This window comes from Pipistrellus hanaki, assembly GCF_964339955.1.
Source record: "Pipistrellus hanaki genome assembly, chromosome: 14".
Taxonomy (NCBI): Eukaryota; Metazoa; Chordata; class Mammalia; order Chiroptera; family Vespertilionidae; genus Pipistrellus; species Pipistrellus hanaki.
In genome coordinates this window covers 15,782,126-15,804,371 of record NC_140516.1, presented here as the reverse complement: position 1 = coordinate 15,804,371, position 22,246 = coordinate 15,782,126, and the positions used below count along the sequence as shown (strand labels likewise).

The following is a 22,246-nucleotide window of genomic DNA, read 5'->3' as shown; positions in this document are numbered from 1 at the left end:
CTGGGTGTAGGGTGGGCTCCAAACCCAGTGCCTGGAGTCCTTGTAAAGAGGGGCGGACACAGAGAGATGCGGGAGAAAGCCGAGTGAAAGCGGAGACAGTTCGGGGTGATGTCTACCAACCAAGGGATGCGAGGACCGCTGGCCGCCGTCCGGAGCTCGGAGAGAGGTCTGGAGCGAACTCTTCCTCCAGAAGTAACCAACCCCCTGACATTAGAACGGTGGGAGAACACACGTATCTGTAAGGCACCCACTGTGTGACGATTTCTTACAGCAACCCCCGGAGCCCGAGGCCACCCCCGAGGAGTCCTCGCCTTTCCCCCGCCCCACAGACCGGCCTCTGCTCTACAGCGCCCGGGACGGGAGCTCACTGCCCGCCGTCTGTGTGACGCACTCACCGTTGGGAAGCTCTTTCTGCTGAAACGATGCACAATACAGACAACGTAAAAGCAGGCTATTCTCTGAAGAGCGAGGAACCCTGCTGGCTATCGGATCCGGGAAGGCTTCCTGGAGGAGGTGGCACTTGAACTGGGCTCTAAAGGATGGACGTGATCCGATCAAGGGAAAACAGGGGTGGTGGGAGGCTTGTTCCGGGTGACAGGGCAGTGAGAGGCCCAGAAGTACCAAGCTGTGGGCCATATGCAGAAACACGTAGTCATCCCCTCTATGAGGGTAATACGCATTTGCTGAGCAGCAAGCAGTGAGCTTAGCGGAAACAGAGGGGTGTGGCTGGGAGGGATCAGTAGGTTGGAATTAATAGTGAAGAGTCTAAATCTTAAAACAAAAAACAAACAAAACAAAAAAAACTGGGCTCTTAGAAGCGGGTGGGATTGGGACATCTGTAATACTGTCACAATAAAAATAAAGAACACGAAAACCCTGGGCTCTCAAGTGTGCTTAGTAGAGTAAGTGACATTTATCCACATCCCTGGGTTTTCTCCTTCGAGCTAAATGACTCCATCCTCTTCTTGTACAGAGGACTGTTGGTTTTGCATCTTTCTAGAAAGCTTCCCTGTGCCCCTTCCTCTGGTAACAAACCTGTGCTGGCTGCAAGAATGGTCATGTGATCCCAGCTGGCCAATCACACCACTCCACCCACCTGCCAGCAGTAATGGGTCCCATGGGAATCCTCCCCTGGGCCTCTTTCTCTCTCTCTACTGGAGCCATTGTCCTGCCACATGGAGAAGGCCTGTCAGGAGTCAGGGAGAATGAGGCCAACGGGGAAAAGAAACAGAGTAAAGTGGAGAGAGGGGTGGAACCCTGGGGGCGTTAACCTCACAGCTGCTGCCCCTGAGGCCCTGGTGCTTAGGTTTCTTCCTTCACTTCCAAGTGCTGTCCCAGTCTCCTCCCCCTTGGTAAGGGCTGAATTGGGTTTCTGTCACTTGCAACCAAAGAGAGGACGTGCTCCTGCTTCCAAAACCCTCCCCCTGCCGACCAAGCAACCAATGAGAGCAAAGGAGGATGGTGCCATCCAGGCCATGGGCCCTCCCTCCAGTTCACAAAAGTCACCCCTGGGCACTTCCTGGGGAGCATGTAAGCACCTGGGGCCATTAAGGTGAAATGGAAAAGGCGCAGGGGTGTGAATCCAAGTGAAACACAGAGAAGAGCAGAGAGATAACTGGGAGCCTCTGTGATATTTCTGTCCCCGAAGATGCACACTCCCCCCTTGCAGAGTCACTCCTTTGGGTTCAGGTTCCTTTGGAAATATAAATAGCAGCTGGGAGAGCAGCTCAGGAGGCAGAAAGGAGGCCAATTTGCCAAAAAATCAATATGCCTTAAATGATGCACCAATGTACAAAATTAACAACATTACCCAAAACTTGTTTCTTTCAACTAAATTTAAAGTTTTCGGCAACTCATATCAAATGTTGACATTCTGGTTTCCAACAAGAAACAGTTGGGGTGTGTTGGCTCGGAAGCGATCTACAGAAAGGTTCCACAGGAGAGGGTACACTTGTTTAAGCAACTTAAAAGAAGTGACTCTAATGGTGATACACGCAGCACCAGGAGTGTGGTGACAACTGTCTCAGAAAAGGCTGATGTTAGGGCTTACCTGGAACAAGACACCAGGATCTGGGGATGCAGATGCGGAAAGATGTGCCCTCAGGGACCTCCAGCAGGGCAAGCCCCGCCCTAGGACACAGGCCTGCACAGGCCAGTGAGAGCAGAGCCAGCTTGGTCCTCTCTGCCCGAGGAGTGGGCAGCAGCTGGGTTCCTAAGGAGGCACGGGAGTTCACCAGGTAAAGAGGGAGAATGGAGAGCATTTCCGGGTGGGATACAGCCTAAGCGAAGGCTCAGGCATAGGAGGTGGAGAGGAAAGAGGTGCTGGTGAGGCGTGTGAGGGCCAAATCACCAGTCTTCCCAAAAGACAGTCAAAAGGAACTTGACGTTTACCCTCCGGTAACAGGGAGCCACTGAGGGTTTTATGTAGAGGAAGGAAGTTGCCCTTTCTCCATGACAGTGGTGACAAAGGTAGACCAGGACGGATAGGAAGGAGGGGGAAAGATGACCAGGCCAGACGCTGCCCAAGAGATAGATGAACGAAACTGAGCTGGAATCCATTCCTTCAACAGACAGTTATTGATCAACAAGTTATTGATCAGCCATCCTGGAGGATGCTGCCCACCCCCACCCCCCACCCCCCCATTAATCTCTGTCCTCCAAGACCCAGTGCGAACGCCACCTCCACCAGGAGGCCGCCCCTGACCCCTGGCAGTCAGATGTGTCTTCCTCCCTCAGGTCTCTGCCACTGTTACAGTGACGACGGCTGGAATGGTTTCTGGCCCAGAGCGGACACTTGGTAATGACTGTGAGGGAATGACTGCTTAAGAGAGGGTATGAGGGAGGTCAGGCAGAGGGAGGGGGAGGCAGAGCAGAGAAGCAGGAGCGCCAGTGGCATGAGGGGAGCAGGGTTGTGGCAGGACAGTAAGACGCTAGGAAAATCCCTGGGCAAGTGGAATGGGGAAACCAAGACAAGAAAACTACCCTCAGCGGTTTGACAAGGCCAAACCGTTCGGGCAGCTTGCAGCCGGCCTGTGAATCCCGAGACCTTATCTCCCCAACAAGGACACTGATAGCAAATGGTGCCTGCCCTCCTCTCTGACCAGGGAACGCACAGCCCACATCACCCTGGCCTGGGACAACGGAGAACAAAGACCCACTTAATGCCACATGTGCCCGCTAAACCCAAGGACAGAGGAAGCTGGGGAGCAAATAGCAGAAACCACATTTAAGCTAGATAGACCTACGAGAACAGCAAAACAGACCAAAGAACAATCCAAAACACCCACCCCTATGCGCTCCTTTTGACGCATCAGCATATTAAAAAACGCATCTTGAAAGCTGATGAATACTCTGCTGTAACCCTCCCCTACGATTCTCACCAGCGGAAACATAAAAGATGAAAATCCCTTAAGACAAAGACTCAGAGCAGGCTCACTCTAGGGCACGCCCATGCTCCTTCCTGGGCAAGAACGTTTTATTTCCTCCTAAGCTCTAAGGCAGTGTTTCCCAACCTTCTCTCATGATGAGAATCACCTGATGGAGTTGTTAAAACAGATTCCTGAATCCCAACTAAGAAGTGCTAAACTAGAATTTTTGGGAACATATAGGTAAAATTGTATACTTAACTAGTGCTCTAAGACAGATTTTATATACAGAGCACTAAGTTAGGTATGCAATTTTACCTATATGTTCTCAAAAATTCTCGTTTAGCACTTCTTAGTTGGGATTCAGGAATCTATGTTTTAACAACTCCACCAGGTGATTCTCATCATGAGAGAAGGTTGGGAAACACTGCTCTAAGGGTCCCCAGGAGACTTGCAACCAGGGAGCAGTGGGCAGCGGCAGCTCGACCCCGGCTCACACCTTGATCCTGTCTCCAAGGCCCTCTTTTCTCTGACTTCCCAGGGAGCTAACACAGCCCCACGTGGCCCACTCCTTCCCTATGATTTTTTAGGAGCCAAAGCACTGCCTAGGCTCCCCTGTTGCTTCCTCCACCCTAAGTCCTTCCTCTGTCTCACTGTCTGTCCCAGCTTTCATAAACGTCCTCTCAAACCCACCTGGACTCACGTTAGAACATCTTTCCCACACGAAGTCCAGAGCCCACACACTCCAGGCCGGCCTCGGGCAGACCCGCGCCGGACCAGTCGCTGACTGTCACAGGGTCAGCCTGGACAATCGTCAAGAGGGTGTTTCTCTGACGTCACGTGACAACAACGAGCACACAACCAGCATTTTTTAAAGAAACGAAATAAAGTTAAAATGTTGGACTCAGATTGCACAGCTAGGGTTAGCATTGCTTCAGGAAGCTTCGTCCTAGTTACACACACGCAAGGTCAAATCTACTCCTTTCTGTGGTCATGGCACAAAAGTTGAGACCCTCAGAATTAGGAGATAGATTTGGCTCTTGTATCAGAGGCTGAAAATGACAATGGCTTCAACAAAAGAAACACCTGTCTCTCTCTCCAAAGCCGTCTCAGGCCCGGGCAGACCTGCTGGCCCATGACTCCAGGGTCTGAGGCCTGGCCGCTCCCTGCGGGCTGCTGCACAGACAAGCCCAGCCGCGTGTCCGTCTGCGCCCGTGGGAAGAGGCGGGGGCGGGGGCGGGGGGCACAGCCTCTTCTCCTGAGGGCCACGACCAGGGTGTGGTGTCAATCACTCTGCCCCCAGCCCGCTCCTCACAGGAGTCACTGGCCGTGTTGGAGCTGCAGGCAGCTGGGAAGCGTGGCCTTTGTCTGGGCGGCCAGGAGACCAGCTAGAAGTGGGGCGCTCTGTTACTACAGAGGGGAGTCCTCTGGCCGCCTCTGCTCCCGCCTGTGCTTGGGACCCATGGTCTCTGGGGCCTGTTGCCCCGGACACACAGGCCGCCTTGAACCCACGTGCCAGGCCTCCCTCCCAGGGGAGGGCAGCCCCTCCACACCGGGGGTCTTCTCTCCGGACGTCGGGGCTTCACAACTGGCCTGCTCCTTAGGCTCCGTGAGGAGTGAAGGAGATGGCCCCGGGGTGCAGCCTGCGGCCAGGGCCGGCCTGGAGCAAGCCCTCCGTGAGGGAGGCGGCTCAGCTGCTCCTCCTTGTCCCCAGCCACCACAGTCACCGCATCACATTCCGAGGAGCCCAGGCCAGGCGCTCCCAGCGCCCAGCAGGTTACAAATACTTCCCATGCCACCTCCCGGGCCCTCTCCCCTCTGCAGGGTCCCGAGAGAGGAGAGCTTACATGTGCCGCTGACTGGGAGGAGGTGCCTGGTGGGGGTGCCTGAGCCCCAGGGCCAGCGATTGGCTAGGACAGTGGTTGGCAAACTGCGGCTCGCGAGCCACATGTGGCTCTTTGGCCCCTTGAGTTTTCAGCAAAGGCTAGCGTAGGAGTACTCTAAGTTCATAACAATGTACCTACCTATAGAGTTTAAGTTTAAAAAATGTGGCTCTCAGAAGAAATGTCAGTCGTTGTACTGTTGACATTTGGCTCTGTTGGCTAGTGAGTTTGCCCACCCCTGTGCTAGGAGAACTCGCAGGGACCCGTGCAGTCGCACTCACAGCCAATACCTATTCTGGAAAAGGGTAGTGAGCAAACAGGGGCGGGCTGAGGAAGCCAGCCGCAGGCTCCCGGGAGCCCTCTCCCCAGGGAAGCACACGGGACACCTCCCGGGGGCACACGTGAGCCGGTGTCTGCCAGGCAGGCTCTGGAGACCCGGCACAGGGTGCTGGTTACAGCTGGTCCCATCGCACCTGCCTCTCCGCCCGCATTCCAGGCCCGGGACAGCAGGTGCTCAGCAGAAGCCACATTGTGTGCCCCAAGGATCAGGCACAGAGCCCCTCTTCCCAGAGCACCATGGGAGCCCTCCTGAAGGCCAAGTTCCCGGCCTCCGGCCCAGGGCGGGGCTTTCGGGGGGCCTTTCCGAGGACGGCTGTCTCAGGCCCGCTGTGCCAGCTGTTCCCCCAGTTCCCACAGCAGGGGCATCTGGCCCGGGCCTTGGAAGTCAGGGGAATAGGGAAAGGACCACGATGCCTCCAGCCTTCAAGGGGCCTCTTCCCGGCTCCCTCTTCCCCGCTCCTGCCCTGCTGCCCGCCTCAGTTCCCCGCCCTCCGATTCCCGCTGGGGCCCTGCCACCGTTCACAGTGGGCTGGCAGCCCTGGGAGAGGCCCAGCCAGCGTAACACTCAGACGTGCGTTGTGTGCGAGACTGGTTCCCACCGGCCTGCGGCTGCTGAGGCCAGCTGGGTCTTCTCTCTCCTCGCCCTTTCCCACCGCCGCTGGCTCTCGCCACGCCCTGGTACGCAGAGACTGGCCTCCAGCAGGGGCTCAGCAGCCCAGCTGTGCGGGGCTGCTCTCTCCAGGGGCCAAGGCCGGCACCGCTCTGAGGAGGAGCAGACCAGATGAGCACGGACATCTCTGAGCTTGGATGATTCCAGGACCCTGAGTCCGAGGATATCAGAATCCATGCAGCCACCTGAGTCCCGGGCCAGGCAGGCCCCGGAGCCCGGCGTGTGGGCAGAAGGAATGGGCAAGAAGCAAAACCTGAGGCCCAGTTAGGTGGGGTCCGGAGCCTGCAGGCGACACGTTGCAGGGGAATGAAGCGAGGAGCCCAGCACTGCTCTGGGCACCTGCTGGCTCCTGTGGGGCAGGCCCTCAGCCCCGCCCAGGGGCCCTGCCTCCGCAGGTGCGGCCCCTCCAGCTGGTTCTGAGTGTCCGTGGGCAGGGAGACTGCACATGGAGCAGCTAGCCGCTGTCACGTCCTGGGCTGGTCTCCCAAGCAAGGCACGTGTTGGAGGAGCCAGCTGGGGCCCGCTGCCAGGCATGGTGTGGGGAGGAGGCTGGGGTGAGGTGGAGGGATGGCTGCCCCTCTGGGCATGCAGTCTCCAGGGGTGTCTGTCACTGGCCACACCTGTGATTGAGAGGACAGTGCAGGGAGGGGGCCCCTGTTGGAAGCAAATGTTCAAGGGAAACCATGGGCCTCTCACTGCATGGTGGGGATCAGGAAGGGATGGGAGGAGGAGGCGGAGCCTGTCCAGAGGGCCAGAGGGAGGGAGGGAGGGAGGGAGGAAGGAAGGAAGGGGGAGAAAGCGATAGAAACATCCACGATGAGAGAGAATCACCAGTGGGCTGCCTCCTACACACCCCCTACTAGGGATGGAGCCCAAAACCCGGCCATGTGGCCTTGACGGGAATCGAACCCAGGACCCCTGGTCCCCAAGGTGATGCTCTATCCATTGAGCCAAATCAGCTAGGGTCATTTGTTTGTTTGCTTGTTTGTTTGTTTGTTTGTTTGTTTAAAGGGAGAGTGGAAGGGAGAGGAAGAGGGATCAGGAGAGGGAGGGAGGGGGCGGGGAAAGAGAGAGAAAGAGAGAGAGTTGTTGTTCTATTTCTTCATTCATTCATTCATCCCTAGCTTTTTAAAAATATACTACAGTACCAATGAAGGAATTTGTGGACTCTGCCCTGGGAGAGACCCTGGGCTGTGCCCTGAGGGCACTGGGGAAAAAGCAAAGTGACTAGTTAACTTGACATTCACTAGTCCAAAGAATGGGATCCTAGAGGCCTGACCAGAGGACCAGCCCGGCCTCTCTAGAGGCTAACCAACCTCGGGGGCGGGGGCGGGGGTGGGGCGTTGAGGCTGCCCCGGCTCCCAGAGAGGCAGACAGGAGTCAGGTCAGCTCTCCCCACACGCAGCGGGAGGCAATGCCTGGAAACGGGTCTCTCTTCACTTGACCCCGAAAACCCCACAAAACTGTGCAAATCAAGAGGCTCAAATCTTTGAGTTCTTTTTGGAAAAAAAAAAAAAAAAAAAAAAAATCCTCACCTGAGGATAGGCTTCCATGGGTTTTTAGAGAGAGGAAGGGAGAGGGAGAGAGAGGGGAACATTGATCGGTTGCCTCCCATACACATCCAGACCAGGGAGCCAGCCCCCACCCTGTACATGCCCCGACCCGGAATCAAAGCCGCGATCTTCTGGTGCATGGATGGGACGATGCTCCAACCCACCGAGCCACACCCACCGGGGCCCCGCACATTCCCTTTAAGAACACGCGTGGAGCTGCCCGGGACACCGAGGACAGGCACACCCAACACGCGACCACGTAGCAGAAGGTGTCACTTTCCATGTGTGCCATTCAGTCGTTCCAATGGTGGAGTTGGGGGGGGGGGGGTGCCCAGGCCAAAAGGTGGGGCTGGCACAGGGTCCGTGGCCCCAAAGGAGTGCTGACTGTTTGCTTTGAAGTGCAGAGTGATGCTGGACTTAGGGTGTAGAGCAGAACAGGCGGACGCTCTGGTCATTGAGCACATCCGGTGAACACAGCTCCCGAGATGCAGAGCAGAACTTTATAGAGATCATTGGGGCGGGGGGGGGGGGGGGGGGGGTGTCACCCACTCATGAGCTCTCCCTGCCGCCTGGCAGTGATCCTTCTGAGAAGGAGCAGATTGTTCCTAAACCAGAAGAGGGATTTGCACAGAAGAAAAAGATACCCCAGAAGAAACCGAAGGGACAAAAACTTATGGCCCAGGAGTAAATTCAGCATAAAATAAACGCTAATAAAAGTGTTTTTTAAGGAGTTCTATCAGGTGGCAGCTCAGAGCATGCCCCCTGGTCCCGGTCCCAGCTCAGCCCTGTGCTCTGTGCCTCCCAGACCCCTGGCCTCCCTGTCTATAAAGGGGGGCCGTGCGAGGACTTGTCACACACGGTGTGTGAGTGGTTTTCGCAACCAGGAGGTGATGAGGCTGCTGTGAGGCTCTGGCCAGGCTGAGTCTGAGGTTGGTGTCTGCCCGGCCACGAGGGTCAGTGACCCCGCCACCTGCCCGGCCTCCTTGGCCCTCACGTGGCGATGGAGCTTGCCTCTCCCGGCCCTTCCCCCTCCAGAAAGACGCTGTGCGGCTCCCACGCCTTCCCCGTGTTCTCTCTACAGCACCGTCTTCTTTGCAAACGTGTGAGCCCTTGGGCGTTCATTAGAGCAACTGTGAGTGTCGGAGAGAAAACCCTGACACCGGTTTCTGGGTCCATACCTTTGCACTCCTCCAGGGTCCCTTGATGATCTGGTCCGATCCGTTCATCTCACCACCGGGAAACAGGCTCACGACGTGGTGCTGACCGCGCTCCGAGGCGGAGCCCGGCGAGTCCAACCGTCCCTCCTCCCTCACGCTCTTCCCCGGCCGCAGGCTCCCGCCCACGGTCTCGCGTGACCTGCTCCGGAGGCGCAGTTCCCCGCGGCCTCACCGGCTCACAGCGGGAATAGCCACCCGGCAGGCAGCGGAGCGGGCTGACCTCGGAGCACCGGGCCTGGCGGCAGCGCTGCTCACCGGGCACCCGCAGGGCCACGGCCACCCTGGCACAGGGTCACGTGTGGCAGGGCGGGTGGGTGACACGTGCCTCAGGGCGGGGCTGAACAGCATCGTGTAAAAAGCACGTAGGATGCTGATGGGAACACATCATTTGTGAGGTCCTCCTCTCTCTCGCCTACTTTGCTCAAAAATTAATTTTAAAAAGTTGTTTTTTAAAGTTAGGGTTTTGTCGTTGTCATTTGCCTGCTCTTTTATTCTTGGTCAAACCCACTCCCCCCTCAACACCCCCACCACCCAAACATGTGAAACCAGCCCCAGCACAGGGCCCAGGTAGCAGGTGGGGGAGGGAGCGGGGAGGCTAGTTCTGGCCCCTCCTACCATACGGCTTTGTCTTTTTTCTTTTATCAATAGATTTGTCCTCAGCCGTTATTCTCCTGGAGCAGTCAACGAGCAGCTCCTGTCCCCAGGAGGCCAGCGCCTGAGCAAGAGCTGCTCCCCACAGCAAGCTGCCCACAGGCAGGGAGCAGGGGAGACGCTGGGGGCCGCGTCCAAGGGGTGGGCAGTGCGTGCTGCCTGGACCGCCGTCCGCCGAGGGCCTGACCCCAGCAATGCTCTCTCTGCCCCTGGGAACCCAAGTTGCCAGGAATGGTGACAACTGGCGTGTTGTTCCAGAAGCCGGGCCCTGCCTGGCCTCCATCTCCCAGCCGCCTGAACCGACGTTGATCGAGCGCCAATGCCAAGCTTTCTCTGCAGGTGGAGGATGCCCGCTCCGAGGGCTCTGGGCCGCAGGCTCCTCTGTGACGGTGCCCAGGCCTGGGTGGTGACTGACAAGATGTCGGCTGAAGCCATAAAACAGAAGCCCTCCTGCCAGGAAACTGCTGGGATGTCCTGCTCCGGCCTCACACTGTCCCCACCCGGAGATGCAGGCCCCGTCCTGGCTCCCCACAGGCACGCCCTGGCCTCGCCTGAGGGACACGCCCTGCTTCCCCGGCCCAGCCTGATGGCACACATGTGGCTGCAAACACACTGCGGCCCGGGCCCAGCCCAAACAAGGAAGTCCGAATCTCTGGGGGCGGGGCCTGGCGAGCCCGGACTCCCCGAATGATTCTAATGTACAACCAGCATTGGGCCACTGGATCGTTCCTCCCCGCCTAGGGGACCTCGCTGAAGGCCCATTCCTCCAGGAAGCCTTCCTGGACTTACCCCACGCAGTGACCCTCCTTCTCTGAGCACCTGGGGGCCACAGGAGCCGGGCGCCGGGCACGGAGGGCAGCCCGCTTTGTTAGATGGCAGACAGGAAGCAGAACCCAGGCTCTGCTCCTCGTTCGCTGTGTATTCCAGGTCACGTCACCAAACCTCTCTGAGGCAGTTTCCTCGCCTGCAACACAGGCATTAATAATACCTGCCTCACAGGCTGACGTAAGATGCTTCCCCTGACCCATGCCTACCTCACGTTCCTCCACTTCCAAAACCACGGGCTCCCACAAGCCCAGAGTGAGCCAGTCCCCAGGGACCTCCCACCCTGCGTGCACCCACCTCCTCCTCCATCCTGGGTGCTGGGAGCACTCCTCACACTTCCTTCCAGGAACACTGCTGAGCCTCCACGTGTGCCCTCGCAGGTGGCGGTGAGGAAACCATCCTGCACGGCTCCCCCATGAGGAGCTCCCTCCGTAGGACCCATCTAGCAGCCGGGCGGAGCCTGCCCAGCGAGGGGCTGGCAGGGGCACAGGCGGACACCTGTGCAGAGCTCTGGCTGCTCCGAAAGCATCCTACAGGCACCCGGTCCTAGGGAGGCCGGCTCTCCTCCCCACCGGCCAGGGGACCGACCCAAGGTCACAGTTAGCAAGTTCTAGGGCTGGAGTTGAGACTGTCCAGTAATTGGGAGCAATAGGTCCAAAAAGAGGGAAATGATTAAATTCATAGAGTACGTCACATGGTGGAATACTACGCAAACATCCAAGTCACGTCTTCAAATAACTCTAATAGCAAAAGGTTCATAATGGGTTAAAGGAAAAAGGCAGGCAGAGAGTTAGAACTCCACTCTGTGATAGAGATGTACTTATTGGCAAATAGACAAATATAGATTGCATGTACTATATAGGATGTCCCCAAAACTGTATACACACTTTGAATCATTATTAATTCCAACGTTTCTTTTCAGATTTAACCCATTGGAATTAATAATGATTCAAAGTCGGCATACATTTTGGGGGATACCTGTATTTGCAATGATGTCAAAAAGGTCTCTAAGTTGCTCCTGGTCCTCCCTCAGTAGATCAGTCCCTGCCTCCCAGCCCTCCCCCCCACGCCACCCCCCTGCCCCGCATGCAGGTGAATAAAGAGGCATGTGCTGACCAGGAGTCTGTCCTGGCCCCCCTCTGTGGACACCATTTTAGTGAAAAATGACACAGAGGGCGAGAAGCAGCACAGTCCTGCCAGAAGGTGGTGTTTATAAAGTTTTTATTTTTCCATTTTCTTAAAAATAACATTTGATTTCCTTTATGCAGGAGTGGGTGTACTGGTTTCCTTAGGCTGAGTACTAGGCAGATAAGACAACACGAGGCAGGTCCCCACGTGGAGGCGGGCTTGGGTGTGCGAGGCGGGGCCACGGGGAGGGAGAGGGTGGGTGACCCTCGGGTCGCTGAGTGCCCATCGACACACACACACACACACACTGTCTAACACTTCGTTTTTCGGGTTTTTGTTTTTTGTTTTTTTTTTAAGACATCTAAGATTACTGAGAGATATGATTTTAGCACTTAAATATACAGACGGGAATCCAAGCACTTGGACACGATTTCTTAACTCTAAGCTCAGTTATTGCACACGACACGGTTGAAGTAGCTTCAGGCTATAAAGCAGTTTGCTCCGCTTGGGACTTCCTCGGGGTGTCCGAGTCCCCCTTTGCACCCCTCGTGGCTCCCTCCTGTGGCCGCCGCCGGCCCCCAGCCCCTCGATAATGCCCGGTGTCAGCGGACTGGCCGTTCGTTCTCCCCAAGGGCCGGGGGAGGCTTTGGTGAATGCTGACCCCGTGGGCCCGCCCCCTCAGAGGTGAGCTGGGAGCAGATGGAGCTCCCGAAAGGCCGAGTGGGTGGCCTGCGCTCTAAACTGGACAGGCTGGTGTGAGGAAAGGGGGTGACCACGGACCCCGTACGGCCCCAGCCCCAGAGGCGCTCATGAGACTCATACACTCTGACTTCACCTCCCCTCCCCCCTCTGCCTCCTGAGCTCCACTCCGGCCGCCTCCCCATCACCCGTGGGCCCTGAGGGGCCCCTCAAGGCACATTTGTCCTCTCCAGCCCCCACCGACCCCCTCAGACTGCCCCTCCCCCAGCACCCTGAACACTGCAGAGTGGACTCGGGCAGCGCCAGGGCCCAAGAAGCTCTTCTTTGTAAATGTTGGTGGAGATCTTTTCAGCACAGCCCTGATGCCACTGCCCGCGTCGGCCCAGGAGCAGGACGGGGTGGGCAGAGGGCCCGGGAGGCCCCGAAGGTGGCAGCGTGGACACGGGCATGAATCCAAGGAGCTAGGCGGACCCCCTACAGCTGCTCGCAGGAAATCCGCAGCTGCCCGATGAGGCGTCACCTGAGGCCTGCCGCCCCTGGGAACAAGCTGCTTGTAACTGTGGGGGGCTCGGCCTCGGGAGAGGGGTGCGGAGCAGTGTGGGGGCTGCAGAGACAGAGCAAGGCCTTTGCTTTCCTTCTACAACGTATTTACAAGGTCGTACAGACGCGCACACCCGGAAGACCCAGAGACACAGAGAGCACAGGCCCCACCAAAGAGGAGGGTGACACCCCCCTTCCTCCCTGCCCCCCTCAGAACACCCGGCACCCTCCACAGCCGCCCTGGGGCACCTTCCAGAGGGGAGAGACGGACGGACGGGCCTCCATCCCAGCGAGAGCGGGAGTTTCCAGTGGCTCCGAGGGAGCAGCGCTGGTCAGAGCCGAGGGCTGCCGGGAAGACGGTTCCCTGACCGAGCTGAGCTGGGGCCGGGGAGGAGGCGGGGGCGGGGAGGGGCGGTGGGAGGCGGGAGGGGGTGTGGGGCCGCGTGACCCCGTCAGGTGGGAACTGCTGCAGCGTGAGGAGGGTAGATGGGCCTCCCTGGAGTCTCACTGTTTCCCCAGGAGGAGACTGGAAGGCGTGGGGTCCAGCGTAGAGAAGGGGCGGACGGGCTGAGGTCCTTCCAGCAAATCCAGCAGACACAGCGGGCGCAGGAGCCAAGCAGCCCCCGGCCTGCCCCCCACCCAGCACCCAAGGTGCCTTCCTCACAGCCCGGGCCCCAAGGGATGGCCCCTCGTCTCACACACAGTGCCTGCACACCCATACACACACACACACACACCCCACTCACAGGCGCACGCACACACACACATATCCCATGCACAAGCACAATACCCACACACGCTCACACTGCCCTCTCCAAACACCGAACAGCATGAGAGGCCCCTCTGGGTGAGAAGCTTCCCGGATGGTGTTAGGATTCGCCCAGCAGGGAGCACTGGGCCAGCTGGCGGGGAGCAGGGCACCTCCTCCCCGACCCTGACCTGCTCCTGGGAGAGATTTGGGGGAGCGGGAGGCGTGGCCTCAGGGCCTGCCCACTGGGTTTCAGAGCCGGAGAAGCCCTGCCCAGAGCAGCTGTGAGGCCCTCCGAGGGGCGGGCCGCAGGGACCGCAGGGCCGCGGGGCTGGGGCAGGAGGCGGCCTGGGCACAGAGCGCCTCCCGGAGGAGGTGGGAAAGGCCGTGTCTCAGGCAGGAAGGCTGCGGGGTCCCACTGCTCCCCTCCCAAGGGCTGGGGACAGCCCCGCCTGTGGTCTGTGCGGGGTTCCACTGCTCCCCTCCCAGGGGCTGGGGACAGCCCTGCCTGTGGTCTGTGCGGGGTTCCACTGCTCCCCTCCCAGGGGCTCGGGGAAGCCCTGCCTGTGGACTGAGTGGGAGGGGGCATCACTGAGGCTCAGAGAGGAGCTGGTGCACAGACACCCGGCTCTTCGCCGCTGCTGGTCCTCAGGCTCCTCAGGGGACCAGGGCCCAGCCAGGGGGACGGAGCAGGTGCCCCACGTGGCCAGGCAGAGCTCTCTATGGAACACTGCGGCTCTGAGGGATGCCCCACCCGGAGCCACAGGAGGAGGCTGGGTGTCTGGTCCAGCTGTCAGGGCTGCCCTGTCTGTGCTCCTGAGCCTGCTTTGCAGCGGCTGCTTTCCCAGCGGCCACCCCACCCGCTCCGCTCCCCACCCCGCCCCGCCCCGCCCGCTCCAGGAAGGCCTGCTGTGCTGGGGCCTGAGGCTGGCGGGGCGGTCACGGTCATGGCCATAGTGGCTGAGCTTTGGGAAGGCCCCAGCCCGCAGACAGCTTCTTGCCCGCCCTCCCCTCTGCAGTGGGACCTGCCAGCAGGCTAGAGCTTGAGCCCCAAGGCGGAGGGAGAAGGGCAGGCAGGAGCACTGGGAGTCAGGGCTGGCGGGCGGAGGGCAGCCACTCAGGACCAGGGTGCCAGGCAGCCTGGATGCGGCCAGGGGGCGTGGCTAGTGGGGCATCCAGGTTCATCAATGTTGACCTTGCAGTGGGTATATGTGTGTGAACTGGTATGTTTTAAAACCAACAAGTGGAACGAAAATAACAACAAGGAGGCCAAAGGGTGTTTGGTCCCCAGGAGCAGTGTGCACCAAGGACAGGTTTGTCAGCACATGCTACACACACACACACACACACGCACACGCACACGCACACGCACACACACACACACGCACACAGGCACACACGCACAGGCACTCACACTCGCCCTCCAGGTGGAGCCGGTCCTCCCGCTGTGCTTCCCGGATCCGTCCGTGGGCCGCCTCTGCCCGGTCTCTGCCTGCCCCGCCTGCCCCGGGCCGTCTACCAGATGTAGCCTCCGTCGTCCGCCTCGCCCTCCTCCTCCTCGGCCTCTGCCTCCTCGCCGGCCTCCTCCGGCTCCTTCTCCTCCTCATCCTCCCAGCCGACGCCGCTCCCGAAGTCCCCCGAGAAGCCCACGACGTCGTCTGTGGTGGACAAGCAGGTCAGGTCAGGCCAGCCCCCGGCCGCCCCCCGCCCCCCGCGGGCCTCGGCGCCAGCCCGGCCTTACCGCAGTCCGGGCTGCCGCGCGTGCGGGAGCCGCTCAGCTCCTGGCCCAGCTGGTCCACGCACCAGCAGTCGCCGCCGCTCCGCTCGCACTGCATCTTGCGGTAGTAGCCGTCCTCGTCGCAGCTCGGGATGAAGACTCCTGGGGGGCCAGGCGGAGGGTCCAAGCGGGGCCGCCGTGGGCTCCCCAGAGGGGGGGCGGGGCCTGAGCTCGGCCCCGAGCCGAGGTCCAGACCCCGCCGGCCCAGACACCGACCACCCAGCAAGCCCAATGCCAGGGTTCCTCCGGCTCCTCAGAGGGGAGACCGGAAAGCCCGCCTCCCTAGATGGCGCTGTCCCCCTCTGCCCACATCTGTAGGATGGCCAGTCTGACCTCCACCCGGCTCCCCCTCCACCCGGCTCCCCCTCCATCCCGGCTCCCCCTCCACCCGGCTCCCCCTCCATCCCGCTCCCGCTCCACCCCGGCTCCCCCTCCATCCCGGCTCCCCCTCCACCCGGTTCCCCCTCCATCCCGGCTCCCCCTCCACCCGGCTCCCCCTCCATCCCGCTCCCGCTCCACCCCGGCTCCCCCTCCATCCCGTTCCCCCTCCACCCGGCTCCCCCTCCACCCGGCTCCCCCTCCATCCCATTCCCCCTCCACCCGGCTCCCCCTCCACCCGGCTCCCCCTCCACCCGGTTCCCCTCCATCCCGGCTCCCCCTCCACCCGGTTCCCCCTCCATCCCGGCTCCCCCTCCACCCGGTTCCCCCTCCACCCGGCTCCCCCTCCACCCGGCTCCCCCTCCACCCGGCTCCCCCTCCACCCGGCTCCCCCTCCATCGCGTTCCCCCTCCACCCGGTTCCCCCTCCACCCCATCCCCCTCCACCCGGCTCCTCCTCCATCCCGTTCCCCCTCCACCCGGCTCCCCCTCCATCCCGTTCCCCCTCCACCCCGGCTCCCCCTCCACCCGGCTCCCCCTCCATCCCGTTCCCCCTCCACCCGGCTCCCCCTCCACCCCATTCCCCCTCCACCCCGGCTCCCCCTCCACCCGGCTCCCCCTCCACCCCGGCTCCCCCTCCATCCCGTTCCCCCTCCACCCGGCTCCCCCTCCATCCCGTTCCCCCTCCACCCGGCTCCCCCTCCACCCCATTCCCCCTCCACCCCGGCTCCCCCTCCACCCGGCTCCCCCTCCACCCCGGCTCCCCCTCCATCCCGTTCCCCCTCCACCCGGCTCCCCCTCCATCCCGTTCCCCCTCCACCCCGGCTCCCCCTCCACCCGGCTCCCCCTCCACCCGGCTCCCCCTCCACCCGGCTCCCCCTCCATCGCGTTCCCCCTCCACCCGGTTCCCCCTCCACCCCATTCCCCCTCCACCCGGCTCCTCCTCCATCCCGTTCCCCCTCCACCCGGCTCCCCCTCCATCCCGTTCCCCCTCCACCCCGGCTCCCCCTCCACCCGGCTCCCCCTCCATCCCGTTCCCCCTCCACCCGGCTCCCCCTCCACCCCATTCCCCCTCCACCCCGGCTCCCCCTCCACCCGGCTCCCCCTCCACCCCGGCTCCCCCTCCATCCCGTTCCCCTCCACCCGGCTCCCCCTCCATCCCGTTCCCCCCTCCACCCGGCTCCCCCTCCACCCCATTCCCCTCCACCCCGGCTCCCCTCCACCCGGCTCCCCCTCCACCCCGGCTCCCCTCCATCCCGTTCCCCCTCCACCCGGCTCCCCCTCCATCCCGTCCCCTCCACCCCGGCTCCCCCTCCACCCGGCTCCCCCTCCAATCCCCGTTCCCCCTCCACCCGGCTCCCCCCTCCATCCCGTTCCCCTCCACCCGGCTCCCCCTCCACCCGGCTCCCCCTCCATCCCGCTCCCCCTCCACCCGCCCCCCCTCCACCCGGCTCCCCCTCCATCCTGGCTCCCCCTCTACCCCCCCTCCACCCTGCGGCCCCTCCATCCTGAGTGCCTGCTGCTGGCAATGCCTGTGCTTCTCCTCTCAGCCCCTCTGACCTGCCTACAGCCCCCCAACCCCCACCCCGCATTCCCTCCGGCTGTGGGGACCACCTCGCTGGGGGCCCAGAGACGGGCTCTGCCCATTGGGGGTGAGACACATGGAGGTAACACCAGGCCCCCAGGCGATGCCCGAAGGCCTGGCAGGCCGCTCGGTGCTTCCCCGGCAGGAGGCCCCGCTCTCGGCCGGTGTGCTGGCCCAGCGGCTCCCGTGTTGTCACGTGGACTGGCTCTGCAGCCCAGTCCAATGCCAAGCGGCCCTCAGGGAGCCGGGAGGCCCCACAGGCTCTGCCCCTCAGACCTCTGTCCCCTCAACCACCACACTCCAGGGGCCCCCTCCTTCTGTCCCCCCAAACCTGGAGCATCTTCCTGCCCTCGGCTCTGCACTCGGCCGGCTCCCCCCATCCCTCAGGCTCCCCTTGGAGCCAGCGGCCCAGAGAGGCTCCTGCAGCCGCAGCCGGGGCGTGCGTGTTGGCGTGGGCCCAGGGGCCGGGCTGGGCGTGTGCATGGCCCAGGGGCCGGGCTGGGCGTGTGCATGGCCCAGGGGCCGGGCTGGGCGTGTGCATGGCCCAGGGGCCGGGCTGGGCGTGTGCATGGCCCAGGGGCCGCGTGTGTGCTGCCCGGTTCTGCCCCGGGCTGGCTCCCAAGTACTCGCGGAGCAGGGAGTGTCTACTGGGGGTGGATGGGGGATGGGAGGAGTGGAGGCAGGGGCTCGCTCAAGCTCTGCACTCACTGAGAGGAAAAGCTGAAGTGAATAAAATGGGGGAGGGGGGTGTTCTAGGAACCTTTTGTGTCCATGGGGTGGGGCGTGGGGAGGCAAACATGAGCGCTAAAACACACTCGCTGGGCTGGCTGGGAGGCCCCGCCCCGAAGGATGGACGCGGGAGGCGCTCCGCTCCTGGGTCCTAGGCCAGGCCTGGGCGCCCCCCTGCGCCCGCTCTGCGCCAGCCCCGCGCCTCACCTGGCTTCTTCTTGGCGGCCTCCTGGATCTGGATGCGCTCCAGCTCCGCCAGGCAGGGGGGCTCTGCGGGGAGAGGACCGCCTGAGGGGGTGCCCCGGGGCAGGGAGGACGCGCTGTGCCCCCACCCCAAGGCTCAGCCCCGTCAGACCCGAGCCACCCACAGGGGGGCGCATTGATCCCTTTAACGTCATGGGGGGCAAATGCCCAGGCTGCAACGGGGGGGGGGGGGGGGCAAATGCCCAGGCTGCAACGGGGGGGGCAAATACCCAGGCTGCAACGGGGGGGGGGCAAATACCCAGGCTGCAACGGGGGGGGGGGGGGGGGGCAAATACCCAGGCTGCAACGGGGGGGGGGGGGGGGGGCAAATACCCAGGCTGCAACGGCCATTCCAGGGCTGTGGGGTAGGCTGAGGCCCCAAGAGACCAAGGGCTCTCTGAGGGGGTGGATGACCCATGGGTGAGTTAATAGGACTCAAAAGAGGGGTGAACGCACACATTCCCCATGAGTATGGGCCCCAGGGGAACCTAAGACAAGGGGGATGTCAGAGGGAAGCCTGAAAATCCCCGGCAGCCACATCTAACTTCTCTGTGACCTTGAGAAGACCTTCCAGCAGGCAGCCCGGCTGAGGGTAACATGAGAGCCGTTCCCGGCTCCTGCCAGGCCGGTGCACAGAACCTACAGAATGAGCGTGGAGGCCGGGGGAGAGGGGGGGAGTGGAGGCCGGGGGAGAGGGGGGGAGTGGAGGCCGGGGGAGAGGGGGGGAGTGGAGGCCGGGGGAGTGGAGGCCGGGGGAGAGGAGGGGAGTGGAGGCCGGGGGAGTGGAGGCCGGGGGAGAGGAGGCCGGGGGAGAGGATGGGAGTGGAGGCCGGGGAGTGGAGGCGAGGCGGGGGAGAGGATGGGAGTGGAGGCCGGGGGAGAGGATGGGAGTGGAGGCCGGGGGAGTGGAGGCCGGGGGAGAGGATGGGAGTGGAGGCCGGGGGAGAGGATGGGAGTGGAGGCCGGGGGAGAGGAGGGGAGTGGAGGCCGGGGGAGAGGATGGGAGTGGAAGGCCGGGGAGAGGAGGGGAGTGGAGGCCGGGGGAGTGGAGGCCGGGGGAGTGGAGGCCGGGGGAGAGGATGGGAGTGGAGGCCGGGGGAGTGGAGGCCGGGGGAGAGGATGGGAGTGGAGGCTGGGGGAGTGGAGGGGAGTGGAGGCCGGGGGAGAGGATGGGAGTGGAGGCCGGGGGAGAGGAGGGGAGTGGAGGCCGGGGGAGAGGAGGGGAGTGGAGGCCGGGGGAGAGGAGGGAGTGGAGGCCGGGGGAGAGGAGGGGAGTGGAGGCCGGGGGAGAGGATGGGAGTGGAGGCCGGGGGAGTGGAGGCCGGGGGAGTGGAGGGGAGTGGAGGCCGGGGGAGAGGAGGGGAGTGGAGGCCGGGGGAGAGGAGGGGAGTGGAGGCCGGGGGAGAGGAGGGGAGTGGAGGCCGGGGGAGAGGAGGGAGTGGAGGCCGGGGGAGAGGAGGGGAGTGGAGGCCGGGGAGAGGAGGGGAGTGGAGGCCGGGGGAGAGGAGGGGAGTGGAGGCCGGGGGAGAGGAGGGGAGTGGAGGCCGGGGGAGAGGAGGGGAGTGGGAGGCCGGGGGAGAGGATGAGAGTGGAGGCCGGGGGAGAGGAGGGGAGTGGAGGCCGGGGGAGAGGAGGGGAGTGGAGGCCGGGGGAGAGGAGGGGAGTGGAGGCCGGGGGAGAGGAGGGGAGTGGAGGCCGGGGGAGAGGAGGGGAGTGGAGGCCGGGGGAGTGGAGGCCGGGGGAGAGGAGGGGAGTGGAGGCCGGGGGAGAGGAATGAGTGGAGGGGAGTGGAGGCCGGGGGAGTGGAGGCCGGGGGAGAGGATGGGAGTGGAGGCCGGGGGAGAGGAGGGGAGTGGAGGCCGGGGGAGAGGAGGGGAGTGGAGGCCGGGGGAGAGGAGGGGAGTGGAGGCCGGGGGAGAGGAGGGGAGTGGAGGCCGGGGGAGAGGAGGGGAGTGGAGGCCGGGGGAGAGGATGAGAGTGGAGGCCGGGGGAGAGGAGGGGAGTGGAGGCCGGGGGAGAGGAGGGGAGTGGAGGCCGGGGAGAGGAGGGGAGTGGAGGCCGGGGGAGAGGAGGGGAGTGGAGGCCGGGGGAGAGGAGGGGAGTGGAGGCCGGGGGAGAGGAGGGGAGTGGAGACTTGGAGGAGGAGCGATGCAGGCAGCAGGGAGACTGGGCAGTCAGGTCAGGGGCAATCAAATGACCCCGGCCCTCACTCGGCCGAGGGGTTTGTCAGTTGCACAGTCTCTGTGCCCAGATCATCTCCCTTCGTCTCTGAGGTCGGTCCTGTCACCTCCTGAGTCAAATGAAGAGACGGCAGGCAGACAGGCCCAGCCACCTGCCCGGGTGCCCAGCCGCTCACGGAGGGCCTGGCGGAGCCTGAGCCTCGGCCCGGGCGCTGTCCTGCTCTGACCCCACTGCACACGGGGCCGGGCGGGCAGCAGCGCCCCTGGGGGCCCGGGCGGGGCAGCGGAGCCCACCGGGGGCCGGGCGGGGCAGCAGTCGCCACCTGGCCTAGTCAGTGGTCGGCAAACTCATGTCAACAGAGCCAAATATCAACAGTACAGTGATCGAAATTTCTTTTGAGAGCCAAATTTTTTCAACTTAAACTATATAGGCAGGTACATTGTTATTAACTTAATTAGGGTGCATGGTATTTTGTGGAAGAGCCACACTCAAGGGGCCAAAGAGCCGCTTGTGGCTCGTGAGCCGCAGTTTGCCGACCACGGGCCTAGATAACCTCTAGCAGGTGTGTGTGGTTCAGCAGCTGATGCGACATCTCTAAGGCCAAGGATCCAGCGGAATCCTGGAGAAGCCCAAGGCCCAAGTCGCTTTAGCTTCAGGCCCTTCCTGCCCCTTCCCGGCCCCCAGGGGCCCCCAGAAATGTTATGTGTCTAGTTTGTATCCCTCTTTCTTTAAGAAGGCCAAATGTGCCGAAGCCGGTTTGGCTCAGTGGTAGAGCGTAGATCTGCGGACTGAAAGGTCCCAGGTTCGATTTCGGGCGAGGGCATGTACATTGGTTGCGGGCACAACCCTGGTAGGGGGTGTGCAAGAGGCAGCTGGTCGGTGTTTCTCTCTCATCGACATTTCTAGCTCTCTATCTCTCTCCCTTCCTCTCTGTAAAAAATCAATAAAATGTATTTTAAAAGAAGAAGAAGAAGAAGGAGGAGGAGGAGGAGGAGGAGGAGGAGGAGGAGGAGGAGGAGGAGAAGAAGAAGAAGGAGAAGAAGGAGGAGGAGGCCAAATGTGCATAAGCCTCAGCACCCATGTGGGAGCCTGCCAAGAAGGGAGCTTAGGAGCTGGCCTCACGGAGAGTACAGGGGCGGGGGGCTGGGAAAGTCCTGGGACTGGGTAGCTGACCAGGACACAGCCCCTCGGACCCTGCGGAGAGCCGGAGCAGGGGCTGAGCCGGGGCAGGGGGCCGGGGGCCGGGCCCAGCCGGGGCCACACTCACTTTCCCGCCAGAAGCAGAGGCACCACTCGGCGGTGGAGACACGGCCGTCCTTGTAGGTGTCACAGGAGTTGAAGAAAGGGCGGATGCAGACCTCGTACTTGTCCAGGTTGATGGCAGCCAGCTCCGTCTGGTCCAGGAAGAGGTCAGCGCTGGTGTCCAGCTTGGAGAACATCCAGCCGATGGAGTCCTTGCAGCTGGCCCCCCAGGACCTTGTCCAGGCCTGGGAGGAAGACTGAGGTTCCAACACGCTCAAGGTAAAGCGCTCCGCCCATCTGTCCATCCATCATCCGTCCATCCATCATCCGTCCATCCATCATCCTCCTATCCATCATCTGGTCCATCCATCATCCGTCCATCCATCATCCGTCCATCCATCATCCATCCATCCATCCGTCCATCCATCATCCTCCTATCCATCATCGATCCATCCATCATCTGTCCATCCATCATCCATCCATCCATCATCTGT

At 62.2% G+C, this 22,246-nt stretch overlaps 1 protein-coding gene across 1 annotated transcript in view; it reads right to left on the bottom strand.

Moving 5' to 3' along the window:
* Positions 1-11,707: 11,707 nt before the first annotated feature.
* Positions 11,708-22,246, bottom strand: part of SPOCK2 (SPARC (osteonectin), cwcv and kazal like domains proteoglycan 2) — a 28,909-nt gene continuing 18,370 nt past the window's right edge. The window contains 5 exon segments of the mRNA XM_084904955.1: positions 11,708-15,276; positions 15,360-15,497; positions 18,294-18,356; positions 21,778-21,985; positions 21,987-21,997. Coding sequence (XP_084761081.1) covers positions 15,134-15,276; positions 15,360-15,497; positions 18,294-18,356; positions 21,778-21,985; positions 21,987-21,997 — 563 coding nt within the window. The 3' untranslated portion in view covers positions 11,708-15,133.